A 16,255-nucleotide genomic window follows, 5' to 3' on the forward strand; every position below is an offset into this window, starting at 1 on the left:
GTGTGTGTGGTGTGTTTGTGTGTGTGTGTGTGTGTTGTGTGGTGTGTGTGTGTTGGTGTGTGTGTGTGTGTGTGTGTGTGTGTGTGTGTGTGTGTGTGTGGTGTGTGTGTGTGTGTGCTGGTGTGTGTGTCGTGTGGTGTGGTGTGTATGTGGCGTGTGTGCGGTGGTGTATGTGTGGTGTCATAGGGGCTGTACGACGCACTCTGATGGGCGCAAAATACCCCTAGAAGTCGACGCGCCCTAAAAAACCCAATCATCATCACGACACACTCTTGTTACTGCGGCTATATGGCGTTCACCTGCCTCCCGTCCTGGCAGGAAGGGCGGGGTACCGCAGGGGAAATCGAAGTCCGTATCTCAGGTCCCCCAGGCGCGCAGCTTAACCAAAATGTTCAACTGCCACGCGTGTACCATGGCCGATTTTCCCGCAAATACCAGTGGATTTTTTTCTGCTTCCGAGAAGAGCAAACGTTCACCAAGATTTAAACGATTGAATTGGGAGTCCGGTGAAGCAAACCCACACATCTACTAAATGGCTTTCTATTTTTGACAGAATGAGGCTCCTGGGCGGTTAACCCAATCAAACTCGCCCATAAATCAAAATTCCGATCTCGGCAGTCGCCGAACACCGATCGAACAGGACAAGTGAAGCTGCTCACGGAGGGAGGCGCTACACGCGGCTTGAGAGCCGCCCCAGCATCGTGTCATCCATCACTTTGCAGGGACCTGTTCACAAGCCGGGTTGTCCATGGCGCCATCCAAGGGCAAAAATTCGTTACGTGTTGTTGCCCACACTAGCATGCTTTCAGCCAGATTTCGTGGAACAGTAAAAAAGACAATGCACGGTTGACTTCAAACTCTAAATGTACTTCCGATATTATGCTATATTTTATCACCAATATTGTGAAATCTTCAGCACTTAGACTTTTCGACGAAGGTGAAGTCATATCTTGGCTCCGTTAGTTTTTCCGGGAGAGCTGCGAACTACTTGTGTCATTACCGTGAGGGTGGACATTACTCTCTCAACCACAACAGTTTGCCGCAATTCCTTAACTGCAGCTCTCTGAATTGATCACAAGTGACCATTATCAGATTTTCCGTAGGTGTGTAAACGGCGCGCCATCTGTTTCTGACCCGACGACACGTGAATTCGTTCGGCAATCCCTCACATTGCCGTTCCCTTGATAAACGACAGTTTTTACCGGGATATGTGTATAAATATATACCCACATACGCACACACACACCATATACCAACACACAAACATACATGCAGTATATATATATAATATATATATATACATACCACACCCACACATTATATATATATATATATATATAATATATATATATATACATAATATATATATATATATATATATATAACATATAAAACGTATGCATATAATCGGCGTCATTTTGAGATGGCTTACGCTTAAGAATGACATCTTACTCCAAGTAGTGACATAGGAGTCAACTTATATTAAGTTATCTAAGCCTCTGAGTGCTTCCAATGATTCATAAAGCCTTTGCGCCAATGTGAAGTCATAACTTCAAAAGTTTTGGTCGGCAATTTCAGATGTCTCCATTCAGATAAATGTCTTCCTTTTACATTCTTACACATTGGGACGATAACGTGGCAAACAAAATGGGGTTGGAAGATAATCGGATTTGTTCTTGGACGAGTCCGTGGTTTAGGCGATTGACTGTTATCTGTTGTTCGAACATGCATGGGTATTTGGCCTCGTGCTCGCCATTTTTGAGTCATCCAAAACATGTCAACATGTTGATTTTGAGTCATCCAAAACATGTCAACATGTTGATTTTGCCGCGCTCGGTCCAAAGACCCACGGTTGAAAATACAGAGGCAAACGTCACAGAAGTCACACTCCTGCCGTCCCCGCCCGTTAAGCCTCCTGGCACTCTACATAAGCAGAGCCGACAGAGCCGGAAACGTACTCAGTCCGTGGAGCAGGTCAGTATTGGGTGCGGCGGGATGATCGGAGAAGGCTACCGCCCAGTGACGTGGGCTCAAGTGGCGGGCTGTCACACCAGAGAGCTGCGAGCGACAGTGTTCATGCCCGGCCGCGTTACGGGGGTCGAGGGGTGTGCGGCAACTGGGCTTCCCTCGTGTGTTGCTGGCGTTTCTCGCTGTTTATGTTGAAGAAGGACACAAGCGGCGCCGACTCGTCACTAGTTTAATCGCGGCCGAGGTGCGTTTTACGTGACACTGACAGACAGCCTGCCAGTTTGATGTAACTAAGTTCAGTCCGTTTGCTCACTTAACGCGGGCGCCCTGCGGCCTCTGGCTCGGTGGTCTGTTTACCTTCCGTTCAATGTCGTCTGCATCGCGGTGGTTCTTTATAACGTAAACTGTGTCCTGTCTGAGTCGTGCCACGACTTACATGGTTCGTTTACGTGTTATAGAGTAGGAGTTGTCCTCTGGGACGTATCACTGCACGTCTATGACATGCGGTTGTTACACTTAACTGCAATCTACAGCCCCGCCGATATGTTTGTCTCTGGCGTCGAAATGCTACCTGTTGCTCGTGTCACGCGGTTGGTCTGTGCGTGGCATGCTGCTATGATATTTTCCGAGGTGAGTTATTGTTCCAGTGTAGCTGGGGTCTACTGGAGTCTGCACGTTACCGAGGTCTACTGGCCGTGTCATCATCGCTGCCTGTCGGTCTGTGATGCGCCGCTGGGACCTGGTGTCTATGGCCCACGTCGATGCCGCGCATGCGTGCTGCTGTATGTCATCTTCTGCTCAATACATGTCACTTAAGCCTGACGTTCCTGATACGAACTCCTATCAGATTGGTCACCGGTGCTGCCGCTGGCTGACTCCCCCCTTGGCTTGACCCGGCCAGTCCCGATCGGTGCCTCTATGGCCGACCTCCACTGGCTTAGCCCCCGTCTTGCAGCCCCGCCGATCCCCGCGGCCGGGCCCGAGCCGCCGGCATGGGAGCCGGGGCGAGCCGGAATAGGCCACCGGCCTGGAGGCGACGCTCCATTCTGGCGCCGCCGCCGCCTCCGCTGCCCAAGGACCCCCGCATGCCGCTCACCATCCGCCAGAAGTTCAACATTGTCAAGTCCTGGAAGGGCATCAGCCGCGCCATGGAGCCCACCGGCGTCTACATGTTCGTCAAGTACGTGACTGGGCGCAGTGGGTGCACTGACGCGACCCGCGATGAAGACTTAACTCCGCCGGGTGACCGTGAGTGAGTTGGTAAGGAGCTGGTGCAGCCGCGAATGCGCCCCCTTGCTTCATCAGCTTTGCAAAACTTTTCCATTGCCATTAAGTCTATGGCGCAGTACGACAAGAATGAATCCGAGACTGCTCTTGCCCACGCAGCTCTTTGGAACGTCGTTGAACAACAGTGTAATCTTATGCATCGCAACAGTTCCTCGAATAATTTCCAGCCCTGTTACTAAGGCCGGCGTGCTTTTAACAAGACCCGCTTGTCAGCAAAAACGCAGCTGGATGAGTGCTCAACGACTTCCGATGCCCGCTTCCGAAACTGCTCCATTTGGTGGCACAAGTGAAGCTGCAGTAGGCCTGGCTAAAGTGGTCTTCTTTCGAGGTCTTTTAGATTACGTCCGATTCATTTTATAGCATGGCATTTCAGACTAGATTCTTGCATCATGGCTGGAGATTTGTCTGCACCAATGGAACAATTCAAGGCCTTGGAAGCTTTAAGAGTTAAGTTGTGGGATAACAACTTTGCACATGATGAATGACATCTTCGCCAGTGGGGGATCTTCTTTGTGTTTATTGGCTCAATTCAACAACCTGAATTTGAAACACAATTATCTGCTCATCAAGCTGAGGTTCAAGAATGTCGTCAAAAAGATGAGCGTGAAAGGGAGTGTTCCAAATTTGTATAGCGCTTTTAGCTCAATTAGTCATTTTGAAGATCATTTCATGCACTTCACAGCCCCGCCCTTTTTAAGACCTAACATTCTCTAGCTTTTGAGCTACACGCCCGTTAAGATGTGCAAACTATTTCGTGTAGACTATTTCAAGACCAGTTATGCATGCATGACGCCATGGCAACATCATTTAAATTATCTCACCCCATGGGCCAGACGACGTTCAAAGCCAGGAAGAATGTCATCATCCAGCCGTTCAGGTCTGGCGTCCGTGAGAGCAATTTTCAAACATGGTTGACGTCAGCTGGCTCTCAAACAAGGTTGAGAAAACTGTGGGAAATTAAACCACGAATCAGTTGTTGTGCTACATTATATTAGAAGCTGGGCGTCGTTTCTTCACTCGCTAGTTATCACGAAAACAAGACTTGCAATCAAATAATGTAAGAATAACGCCGTAGCCGAGTATGCGAATACAAGCAAACACCTTAGACTCACTGAGTAATATGCGAGAACACCATGAGAAGTGCCAAAAAATGAGCACATAACGATATTTGGCGCAGCCAACACTTCCCACACCACCACTATAATCTCTTGGCGAGAAGTACCACAATAACTGTTAGGGTAGCAATTTCGCACGGCTAGTTTGGCAGCGCATCAACATCATAAAAAATGTTTCTGGTTAAAATCAAGCAGCGCCATATTGAGAAGCATGTTTACCAACTAGATGAATTTGTCTGTTTAATGTAGTCTTCTCCACTCAAAAGTGTGCCAAATGATGAAAATAAGCACGTTTCTTTATGTTTGCTTCCTGCTTTGCTTCAGACAGTTTGCTCTTCACGTGAAGAATATTTCCTTGGAAGGGAGATTTCCACATTTGTATGGGGTTTTGAACCGAAATAGCCATCTTGAAGGCCATTCGGTGCAGTTCGGAGGCCTACCCTTCTCAAGTCCTTAACCTCTCTGGTTTCTTAGCTACACGCGCGCGAAGATGTGCATATTTTTCGGGGAGACTACTTTAAGGTCACCCACGCATCCCTGCCGCCATAATAACGCTATTTAAATCCTGTCATTCCACGGGGTATGCACCGATCAATGCTAAAATATATAATTGTCAAGTCGTTCATGTCTGGCGTTCATGAACACCACCACCAGATGTACGAGCCGTCAACTGACTCTCAATTTATGTTGTGCTAGGTACGACGAAGCATTCAAACAGTGACGTACTGAGGAGCATGTTTACTAAACATACAGTTGTGTTGTCTAAAGCAGTCTGTTTCACTTAAAAATATATCAATAGTTCTCAGTGAGCTTTTTTCATCATATCGAATGCTCTCTTCAATATTTTCAGATGTGGGGCATTCCACTTAACTGGCCACAGGTACGCCAGAGGAGAACCTGTTGGCGATGCTGCTATTGACCGCTGGATGGAATGAAAGCTTAAAGTAGCGTTTGAAGCCAGGCTTCCCCACACCAGCATTTTTAGCACTGACCTTTGCGATCCGTGGCTCTGCTGCATCACAAATCACTGCCCATCATCGATCCGAACCCATCGCCCGCACAAACCTCCACTTTTTCGTGGCCCCGGTCTTAGGAGCGATCTTCTCTTCCGCACTCACGATAAGCAAATAGGATTTATTTAATAGGTCGGGCATGCCCTGGATTCCATGCCGGTGAATGCAAATAAACGACCGTTGTAGAAAATAGCAGACATGCTCAAGCCCACCTAATATAAATGTTGAGCGTACTTGACGACATGGCATATAACCATTTCCAGCAACAGGTCGGGCTGCTTTCGAAGTGTCTTCGCCCCGCTCGCCCGGGCAGGCTAAAAAACAACATCCGTCGGTTGCCCTTATTTTCAAAATGCAAACTTCATCCTCACCCTTCCATCCAACCATTGGTTTGATTAAATCATGTCACCGATAGCTCGCGCAGAGGCAGGATGGCGCAGGCCGTGCGGGCTGTGCAATCAGAGGCGCGGTACTAACGGACAATCACCGCATCGATCTCCCCGCGTCGGCCTTCTGCGCTCTTCTCAGGCGTATAGCGTTATCTGGACGGGATAGACCACGACATTTCCGTAAGACAACCAATGCAAACTAAGTTCCAAACGTTGCATTCTGTTCCACCCTTGTATTTCCTGTGGAGGAGTTCAATGAGTGAAGAGTTTGCCTTTGTTGTGGGCCTTGGGCGAAAATATGCAAATGCTAGTCTGAGCCAGAGTAACAATATCTTAGCTCCAAGTGTCGAGCGTTGGGAAAGGGTGTGGATATAGCGGCAGCACACCCGGGCTCGTGCAGCTTTTACACCGGTCTGACTTCCACTGCCAAGTGCGCTAGGCTCAAGATGCGGTATTGGATCCCATACCCGGCTCTCGCGACCGTCAGGGAGTATTTCAGTGATAGAGTAATGAGCGGAAAGGACTCACGGACTCTCAACGTACCGGCCTAAAGAACTGTCAGCGTCTCGAGCTGAATGTGAACAGTTGGTATCTTTGACCCTTTCCGAGAACTGAATGCGGCCGTTGATCCGCATCACTCAAATCCAGTCGCTTCTAACAATATAAGACCACATATAGTGCCTGCTGCGCAGGAGCCTTCCATACTCTGCGCCTTGCCACCAACAGGCGATTTTTGCGCATGCGCGAGAGCGCTTGTTGAAGCAACAGCGGCATGTCGGGCTCCTACGCACGCTGTATAAGTCGGTAGTGCGACCTTTTGTGTGCGACTTTTGTGTAGATGCTAGTACGACTTTCCATTCTCCTGCTGCCCCCCCCCCCCCACACCCCCTCCCTCCCGTCTCCCGCAGACTGTTCGAGGACCACGCCGAGCTCATCAACTTCTTCGAGAAGTTTCGAGAGCTGCGTAATCGCGACGCGCAGGCTGAGAGCCTGGAGCTGGCCGAGCACGCCTCTATCGTCATGAACTCGCTGGACGAGGGCATCAAGGCGCTTGAGGACATGGACTACTTCTTCACGCTCCTGCATCAGATAGGCGGCGCTCACACTAAGGTGCCCGGCTTCAAGAAGGAGTTCTTCTGGGTGAGTGGCCACAGGCTCAGTGTTTTGTTTTTCTGTCATGGGCTTTTATGTTAGGTTTGCAGTGTTTATTTCAATGCGCCTGGAAAAGTATCCATTTCCGTGAAGGTATTGTGCGTGAAATTTATCAGCATGTTATGTATGTTCGGGAATTGTGTGCAAGGATACCTTGTAAGGAGGATCAACCCACTGTTGTAGGGACATATTTCCCAAGTTGAGCGCATCAGGCTGTCGCAAAACTGGTAGTATACAATGACATTATTTACCGTGTACAGTTCACCTGTCTTTGATTTCCAATATTTCCAATGTGTTTTCGTCGACAGCCTGCTTTTCCGCCCAACGGAACACCATGCTGTTGCAGACTTCAGTTCAACCATATTGTTCCAGAAAATCAAGAACCCGTTCTTAGAAGCAGTGAAGGTCACGCTTGGCGATGCCTATACGGACAATATGGACAACATCTATAAGCTGACCATCGATTTCGTGATCAGCACGGTCGTCGAGGGCTTTGATCGGGCGGAGAGGGCACAGCGCTCGACGTAGATGGCAGCGGCGGCTCTCGTGCTCATGGTGGCCTGCAATGTGGGCAGGCTCGCTAGGTCAAAGGCCGTGGACTCAAGGTCACAGGCGATTTGTGAGCCCGCGGACCTCGCTGACACCACCGACGACCGTAAACATCGTGTACAGCACCGCCGTTGTGATCGGAGACAGCAGTTGCCATGGAACAACATGCCCAAAATGTCGTGAGAACGTTGAAAATGTGTTCACAAGTGAACCTAGGCAGTGATCAGTGAAGTGCGCATGTATGTCAGTGGTGTGCGGTTGCCGCATGCGAGTCGCGTCGTCGGTCGGCATCGGGCTGAAGTGGCGTTTAATGTTCTGGCAGCACGCGGTCAGGCGCCAAAGTCAGCAGCGGTGCGTGTCAGTGAGAGGCACGCTGACATGACCGGTTTCCGTAGTCACCCGTAAAATTACAGTGGATAGGGGTGACTTAAGCTTTTTGAATGAGCTGTTCTGCCTTGTGAAAGGTTACTGCGCACGTAGAAACTGCTGTCAACATGCACAAAAGGGTGTGTCATCGAGGGAGTGAATCTCTTGGAATCATCTGAGACAAAGTTTTTCCTTGGCACACGGATTAATGATAAACGTTCAGTTCTGTCGCACCGCACCAATGTTGATATCCGTGAGGCGATAGCAGTTTTTCTTTGATAGGCCTAGAAAACCGTATTCGATACTAGCGCCACCTATTTTAAACACTGGGATCATCCTCCAACAAGCCTCAAAGCAGCCACTTTCCACACTACTGGTACTTGGTGGATTAAGTATGAAAGAGATATCATGAAGAGCACCAGCAAAGCATTGCCAAACAGCTTTTAAGCTGACCTTTTAGAAAAGAACATAAGTTTTGGTACAGCCCAAAGCTGTGCAGTTATGAGAATGCTCCAGCAGACCGGGTCGGTTTCAAGTTTGTTTTTGCTAACGCATCATTGTAATGTTGATTTGCAATTTATGCGCTTTTTTGCGTGGAAGATGTGGGTTTGTTTAGTTTTACTGGTACTGAAACCTTCCTTTCGAACAATTACTAGCGTAAGCATGCCGACGGCTACATGGTCGCACAAACATCTTGCGATAGGCCACCCGGCTCTACTGTTCCACTACCAACTGCCAACTACGGGAAAGCATTGAGGTACATCAGGTGGCTGAGCGAATCGAAGAGGAATCGCACGAATGCCATCTTCAAGACCGCGACGGTAGAAATCAGGGTACTGTGGGCCAACGAAGCGATCCCTGTTCATGATCTCAAATACGTGACAAAATTGATCGAGAGGGATTGATATCACCCCAACAGAGTTATCAGCAAGAAACCAAAGGAAGAGAGTGACAGCAACGCCGCCACCGCGAAATTCAAGTCTCTTAATGTCGCAAAATGCAAGTGCAAACCTCAGTGCAGCCTTCCATACCCAGTCATCCGCACAGTGTATCAGGAGGGGGTTGCCATGAAGGACCAGTGCAAGCACCGAAAGCTCACCCTGGGGTCATTTGACCGGGATGCGATTGTGACTAGGGAGGCTCGCGTGGTGCGCAGGATGGCCAGACAACTCCAGGGGCGTCGTGGCTCGGATGCCAGTGAGGCGGTGTCTGCTGCTAAACCTGAGTCGCCTTCCCCGCCGACTGCTGGGCCTGCGCCGCGTGCTGAGCCAGTGCTGGCTGCTAGTGCTGACCCCGAGCCTGCTCCGGTACCAAGTGGTCTCAGCGCTGGTGAGTCAGCCGAGAGCACGGATTCCTACCCGGTTCCGTACATGGTAGAAGGTGGCGACGGCGCCGACTGTTCGTTCCGGTTGAGACCACTGTCACTGTAGATCATAACGTCAACGATCTGACTAACCCCGCTTTAACGGTTGACAGCTACGCTGGCTCGAACCGGGCCGCTGCTGCTATCATCAACGCCTTTCAGCAAGACAGCAGAGACGGCCTGGCTACTTGAAGTAAAATATCATAGATCCCAGACATGTGCCTGGTTCCTAGCATTGGTTCCAGGTTCCCAATGGTTCTTTCGACAAAATAAGATGCTGGATCCTGGTTCTCACTGGTTCTTTCCGCAAAACAAGACGCTGGATCCTGGTTCCCACTGGATCTTTTGACAAATAAAGATGCTGGATCTTGGTCTCCACTGGTTCTTTTGATAAAACAAGACCCTGAATCCTGGTTCCCACTGGATCTTTCGACAAAGTAAAACCCTGGATCTTGGCTTCCATTGGTTCTTTGGGCAAAGCAAGACCCTGGATCTTGGTTCTCACTAGTTCTTTCAACAAAACAAGACCCTGGATCCTGGTTCTCACTGGTTCTTTCGACAAAACAGAACCCTAGATCCTGGTCCCCAATGGATCTTTTGACAAAGCATTATGCTGCATCCTGGTTCCCATTGGTTCTTGCACAAAACAACAGCCTGGATCTTGGTTCCCACAGTTTCTTTGACAACACAAGACCTGCATCTTGCTTTCCATCAGTTATTTTGTAACCACTGGCTTCAGCTCCCAGATTCCCTTGTTTTTCTGTCAATACCAGCTCCAGGTTCCCATAAGATCTTTGGCAAGCAACAGAAATACCAACGCGCCATGAATAGTGAACACCATATCTCACAGTTCACGCTAGTATTTTACCAACACTAGACTCCTGAGGTCAGAATATGGAGTACTCTGACAGTCTTGGGACCTTGGAAAAATTGGCCTAAAAAGGTCATCCCACATAACCCAAATACTTCACTTTAAAAAAGCAGATCAGTACATCACAGACAGGTCAAAATAAACAGCGTATCCTGACCCTGTAATAACAATACAGCTCTTCCAGAAGCCTGAGCACAAGGCTCCGGCAGATATAGATTCATTGTGTGCATGATAAAGCAGTATCAATGTGGGACTAACTTTGGTTTGCAGGTGGGCTGGGAAAAATCGGCCTAAAAAGTTCATCCTGCATAACACAAATACTTTGCTCTAAAAAGGCAGATCAGTACATCGCGGACAAGTCAAAATGAACGGTACGTCCTGACTGTAACAACTCTCTGTAACAACTGTACAGCTCTTCCAGAAGCCTGAGCACAAGGCTCAGGCACATATAGATTCACTGTGTGCATGATAAAGCAATATCAATGTGGGACTAAGTTTGGTCTACAGGTGGGCTGGGCATTTGTAAAAAAAATATTGCTGAGCTTCGATAGTAATCTGTGATATTGAGATGGTATTCTGGCATTATATTTACATACCTATATATATATATATATATATATATATATATATATATATATATGTACATGGTTACTTTACGCAACCAAGCAACTTGCTTGCTTCTTGGCAATCCATGTTAAAAGTACCTGTGGCTGAGCCAGAGCTGACTCACATTCTTTAGCTCCTTTGCCTGCTAATGCCGGGCCCTGGTTCCAATAACTTTGACACAACCGCAGACCCTGGTAACATCAAACCGGTTCCTCGTTCTCGCGGGTTTTTCAGGAAGAACACTTACGACTCCTTTGTTTGCCAAATCTCAATACCATTAGTCCCATAAGTTCATTTGCCAGACACACTCCTGCAGAATATGGTGGTAGCTGGTAGATGGACAGAGGGAACATTCTAAGTTATTAACACAATGCATATATTCCGTTAAAATCGGACGCAATTTCATCTCACCTCCCCCATACCCCAGATTTCACACCTCACACCGATCGCACACTGGCAGTGCGTCGCCGTTTCACATTGCCATGGAAACCACGCCAGCTGAGCTTTATCTTCTGAAAAACGCAGTCTTATCAGCTGATCAATATTTGTTCCATACCACGACTAGGTGGCTCTCTATATATAAATATATATATATATATATATATATATATATATATATATATATATATATATATACACATATATTGAATTTGTAGTGTTATTAACATTGAAGAACAGCGAATTTGTTTTAAGGTATGTGAGGAACAGCCTGAGCAGATAACCAGCAATGTTCATGGACTAAATTTTATTAATTTACATTAAGAACAGTATACATTGCTGGACCTGAAAAAGTGGGAAGTGTAGGCAGCAACCACTGTAAAGAAATCCTGGTAAGATTCTGGTTCTTGCCGGCTCCTGAACGTAATTTTAGAATGGATCTTGGTTCTTGCTGAAATTGAATCTCCATCTTAAGCCTGAGCTGGATCTTGGTTCTTGCTGGATCACTATGCATGTTCCAAGCTGGGTCTTGGTTCTTGCTGGATCCCTCAACATAATTCCAAGCTGGATCTTGGTTCTTGTTGGGTCCCCATGTCTGATCCAAGCTAGATATTGGTTCTTTAGGATCTTTCGTCTTCATGTCAAGCTGGATTTTGGTTCTTGTTGGATCTTTTGGCTTATTGTCAAGCTGGATCCTGGTTCTTGCTGGATCTTTCGAATTATTGTGAAGCTGGATCCTGGTTCTTGCTGGATTTTTCGACTTATTCTCAGACTGGTTCCTGGGTTCTTCCTGGTTCCGGAACCAGGAACCAGGAACCGGTTCCCGGGAAGAAATTTTGGGAACCAGGCACAAGTCTGGTAGATCTTAAGACCTGCTGCGCAAGAGATAGAGCAAGAAAGAGGACGGCCCGTTAAAATTTTAAAGCAATCCACGAGTCAGGTTTGACCATCCTCTACCCCGACAGACGCGAAGGCAGGAGCTACATGAGCGACGCGGAGCTAGACAAATGCCGTCCAAAAACACGTGGCTGTCATCGCTGAGCCAGGGAGCCGATACGTGACTCATTTTACGTCCGAGTTCGGCCGCGCCCTGTGCTTGTTCAACGAGTTACACTCCGTGAGCCCGTAGTGCGGTGATCACATCAATGTGCTCGGCTGCGATGGCGCGGCCGTCAACACCGAAACGATAGACGACGCGTTCCGTCTGCTTGAGCTGGCCACCGAGTCACCCGTACACTGGTTTATCTGCCAGCTGAACGGCAACGAGCTGAGCCTCCTTCATCTGCTGCTGAGGCTGGACGGCACGACCACGGAACCGAAATTTTTCTGGGCCCATCGGCAAGACCTGTTCCGGAGAGGTCTGGAAGAGGGACGTTGTGGCATTCAAGCCTAGGTCGGGGCACGTACCAAACCTGCCGGTCGACCTGATTCAGCAGCTGAGCACCAACCATCAGCTGCTGTACCTTCTGGCCTCCGGCGTTTGAAACAGCTCTGTCCAAAACATGGCAGCCCGGTGGCGAATCGGACCATCGAACCATGCCACGTAAATATGAAAACACACTATCTTCGAATTTATAGCAATTAGTGTTTTAAGTTCATCAAGTATCAATTGATATTTCATGTGCTCACTGTTGAGTATTTACTTAACATTATATCTTGTGCCGTAGTATGTCGCATTATTTGCTGGTTGGTTCATGCTCACTAGTATGTTTGTTGATATGTATTCCGTCCATTTAAGGACTTTGGATATCGGCGTAATTACATACACTTAAGAGGCACAGTAATTTTTGTATGATCTGATGCTCAGTTCCTAGCGAATTGTTCTAATATACTCGCTTTTGTTTTCAGATGGTTGACACTGGCCACTCATATCTCTACCAAGTTCATATCTCTACCAAGACCTCCAGCAGCGCTCTCAAGGACCTCGTTCAGTGCGTGGTCGACCACTATGTGTCGGTATGGTCCGCCATCCGGCAAACAGCGGCTGCGACTCTGGCTTACGCAACTTGTTCCGGAGCATCGCGCTGTCCCGCGACCTGCCGCAGCACACATAAGCCACAGTGCAGCCAGTCTTGCAGCGTAAAAGGTGCTGGGTCCGTCCAGAACAGCTACTGCTGGACATGGTGTGGGACGAGAACCGCATGGTCCGTGAAGAGGCGGTTCCGATCGTCGTGCCGCACGTGAGTAGCAAACCGAGCGTTTCCTTTAGCCCAGGGTATTCACCATCTTAGCGGTAAACTTCGAGGCCGTGAGGTACACCGAACTGATTCCCTGGCACCGACCAGTCACACAGCCTCCACTGCGAAACCTCAGCGACTGCGGGCTGCTGAACAAAGTGCAAGCACCGCTGGCCATCTTGCCCTATCTGGTTCACACTAGGAGCGCGACGCAGCGTCGCACCGCCGAGGACGCTTACGGCTGGAGCTGGAGCTTTGGCAGTATGTGGAGCCCAGCTGCGAAGGTACTTCTTCTACCGTGCGATCTCTGTCAACACGCGTTTTGGGTTTCCAGTTTATGAGCAGTTGTTGTTTGGGCCAGTGCAACGAACACACAGGCTCGACAAGGAGCCAAGGTGCGTGAGATCACCCTACTGCCCATCCCCCCCCCCCCCCCCCCCCACCACCACCTCTACGTCCGTGGTACAGGCTGCTGAACTTGCTGCATGTATTAAGTTGTATACCAAACAATATATTCTGAGTCATATGCTTTACATAGTTTTGTTTGCATCACGTGAGCTGTCTTAGCGAGGTGAAAGTCTAAAGCAATACTAACCAGCATACTCGTAAAATGAGTTCATACCCACCAGCATATGATGATCCCGCCAAATGGCTGTCAATCGGGCAAGGTCTGATCCGCATATTAGACCTTAGACCGGAACATTCTTGTATGACGGCTTAAGGAGGGCTCGGTAGCATCGTTTCTATACCCAAAGGTATTTTGGGTTGCTTGCCACCCACGGTTTGGTGTTACCTACGGCGGCAGAGGCCGCACAGTATAGGGTGACTGCAACGCCTGGCGTTGGTTTACGGAGATATTTTGATGGACCCGCGCCTCACGAATTTAAGTTTTTAGGGAGAACTTTTGCTATGCCGTGTACTTTTTGATTCCTGCGCCAAAGAATTTCTCTGTCTCACTTGGTTTTGTTACTGATGACACACCCTAATGCACAGTGCATATTTGGGTATACAAATCGTAAGCATCGCGGGATATCCAACTTTTTCTTACCCGGGGCTATCAGTAACGATTCACAATCTCTGTCTGTCTGTCTGTCTGTTTCTCTCTCTCTCTCTCTCTCTCTCTCTCTCTCTCTCTCTCTCTCTCTCTCTCTCTCTCTCTCTCTCTCTCTCTCTCTCCTCTCTCTCTCTCTCTCTCTCTCTCTCTCTCTCTCTCTCTCTCTCTCTCTCTCTCTCTCTCTCTCTCTCTCTCTCTCTCTCTCTCTCTCTCTCTCTCTCTCCTCTCTCTCTCTCTCTCTCTCTCTCTCTCTCTCTTATATATATATATATATATATATATATATAATATATATATATATATATATATGCATTAGGCACCGTCGTAGCGTAATGATTCCCAACAGTGCTAGAACTTGTAAAAAGGGAGAGAGAGAGAGAGAGGGGGGGGGGGAATGGAAAGTGTGATAATATTGGCATCTGTGGGCAGGAAATTCTCTTTTATTCTGTTTATGTTAAATACTTGCTTACCGTAAATGTATTTGATAAGCATTTTCTACAATAGGTCTAGCTTCCTTATTATGGTTTTCCGTTCATCATTGAAACTAAAAATTAACTTGCCGATGTTTGGCGTCTGTTGGATGTCCTGCCATATCATACATTACATGTCACATATTGTTACATTAGGTGTGTCATTATATGGGTTACATGTCATATTTTTAAAGGCTCACGCATATAACACAAACACGACGGATATATGATCACGTGTTACAATTGGCTTTAACCGTATAGGCAGAACTATTAGGTGCATACCTTGTGACTGCACCTGGTTACGTAACCAAGCTGAGTTCGGGCGTTAAAATGTGCATGCTCTAAATAAGGTGGTGAACATCTTTTTTTAAAGTACAAGAATCCGAGTAGCAAAACACGTGCTGAAAAGTAAGGCATGCCATCTACGCTGATGGTAACGACCGTTTCAAAATAAGGTGAAGCGTGTTTGAGGGCTTCGATTGCTCGATCGTTCCGGTGACGGTACTTTGATTGTGACCGCCTCCAGAAGATAAAGCTTGCTCTTGACTGGAAACGATGTTGTGATGCTAGTATTTCTGGAATGGTCGTGTCGGGTGATGTTCCGGCCACGTCTTTTTTTGTTTGCTCTTTTGGAGCGCATTCAACCAAGTACATTGTCAACCGCCTGGAAAGTGTGGCGGTAATGGTAGTGGCAATATCGCACATTTCATACTATCACAATCAAATGTCTGAAAGCTTTAAGGTAGACGAGCGTATTACAAAGATAATGATGTCTGACAGCGTCAAGCCAATCAATCGAGACAACAAGATCACTGCAACAGATTTCTGACTGCTGGCATGATAGACTAGTGAAGACCCCGCTAGTGCCAGTCTTTCCCGTAAGTCGGAGAAATATCAACCTTGTCAGCCAACAGCTTCCAATTTCCAGTAACCTTCATTCTACGCTCACGCTACAACGCCCACGTCCATAACCAACAACAGTCTTCCTCGAGGCCAGAAGGCGTATGAACATGCATGGTCACCACCAGAGCGCGTTATGTACTGCTTACATGGGAAACGATTCATGGTCACAGGTGCTGGAAGAAATGTGATAGTTAACCAATGTGAAGTGAGTGCGACATCCTACGATGGTCGGCTAAGCCAATCGTAAAGTGACATTGCCTCGCGATCCCAGAATTATTTGATGCAATTGACGGCTGGTAAGACGCTGATGGCGATTTTTACAATAATGTATTGACTCGCGTTACGGAAGCCAGGCCTAGCTCAGCTTTCGACGGAACAGATGAATGCGGTGGGTTCTCAAGCCTAGACTTGAACAGAGGCGAGTCTAGTAGCTGTACATAATCCACCCGGCCCCACGGCTGATGCAGTCGCCGGCACCCGACTGAGAGTGAGTCGCTCGGCCAGCGGGTCGAGTGTTTGCCGCGGGCCGTTATA

General features: G+C 48.1%; 1 protein-coding gene across 1 annotated transcript; it reads left to right on the top strand.

Moving 5' to 3' along the window:
• Positions 1–2,960: 2,960 nt before the first annotated feature.
• LOC119101874 (neuroglobin) lies at positions 2,961–7,971 on the top strand. Its single transcript, XM_037225280.1, has 3 exons — positions 2,961–3,148; positions 6,681–6,912; positions 7,297–7,971. Exons 1-3 carry the CDS (start codon positions 2,961–2,963, stop codon positions 7,450–7,452), a joined length of 576 nt encoding a protein of 191 aa, XP_037081175.1. The 3' UTR covers positions 7,453–7,971.
• The last annotated feature ends 8,284 nt before the right edge of the window (positions 7,972–16,255 follow it).

The sequence above is a fragment of the Pollicipes pollicipes genome, unplaced genomic scaffold (genome assembly GCF_011947565.3).
Source record: "Pollicipes pollicipes isolate AB1234 unplaced genomic scaffold, Ppol_2.1 Scaffold_2555;HRSCAF=2994_pilon_pilon_pilon, whole genome shotgun sequence".
NCBI classification, from domain to species: domain Eukaryota; kingdom Metazoa; phylum Arthropoda; class Thecostraca; order Pollicipedomorpha; family Pollicipedidae; genus Pollicipes; species Pollicipes pollicipes.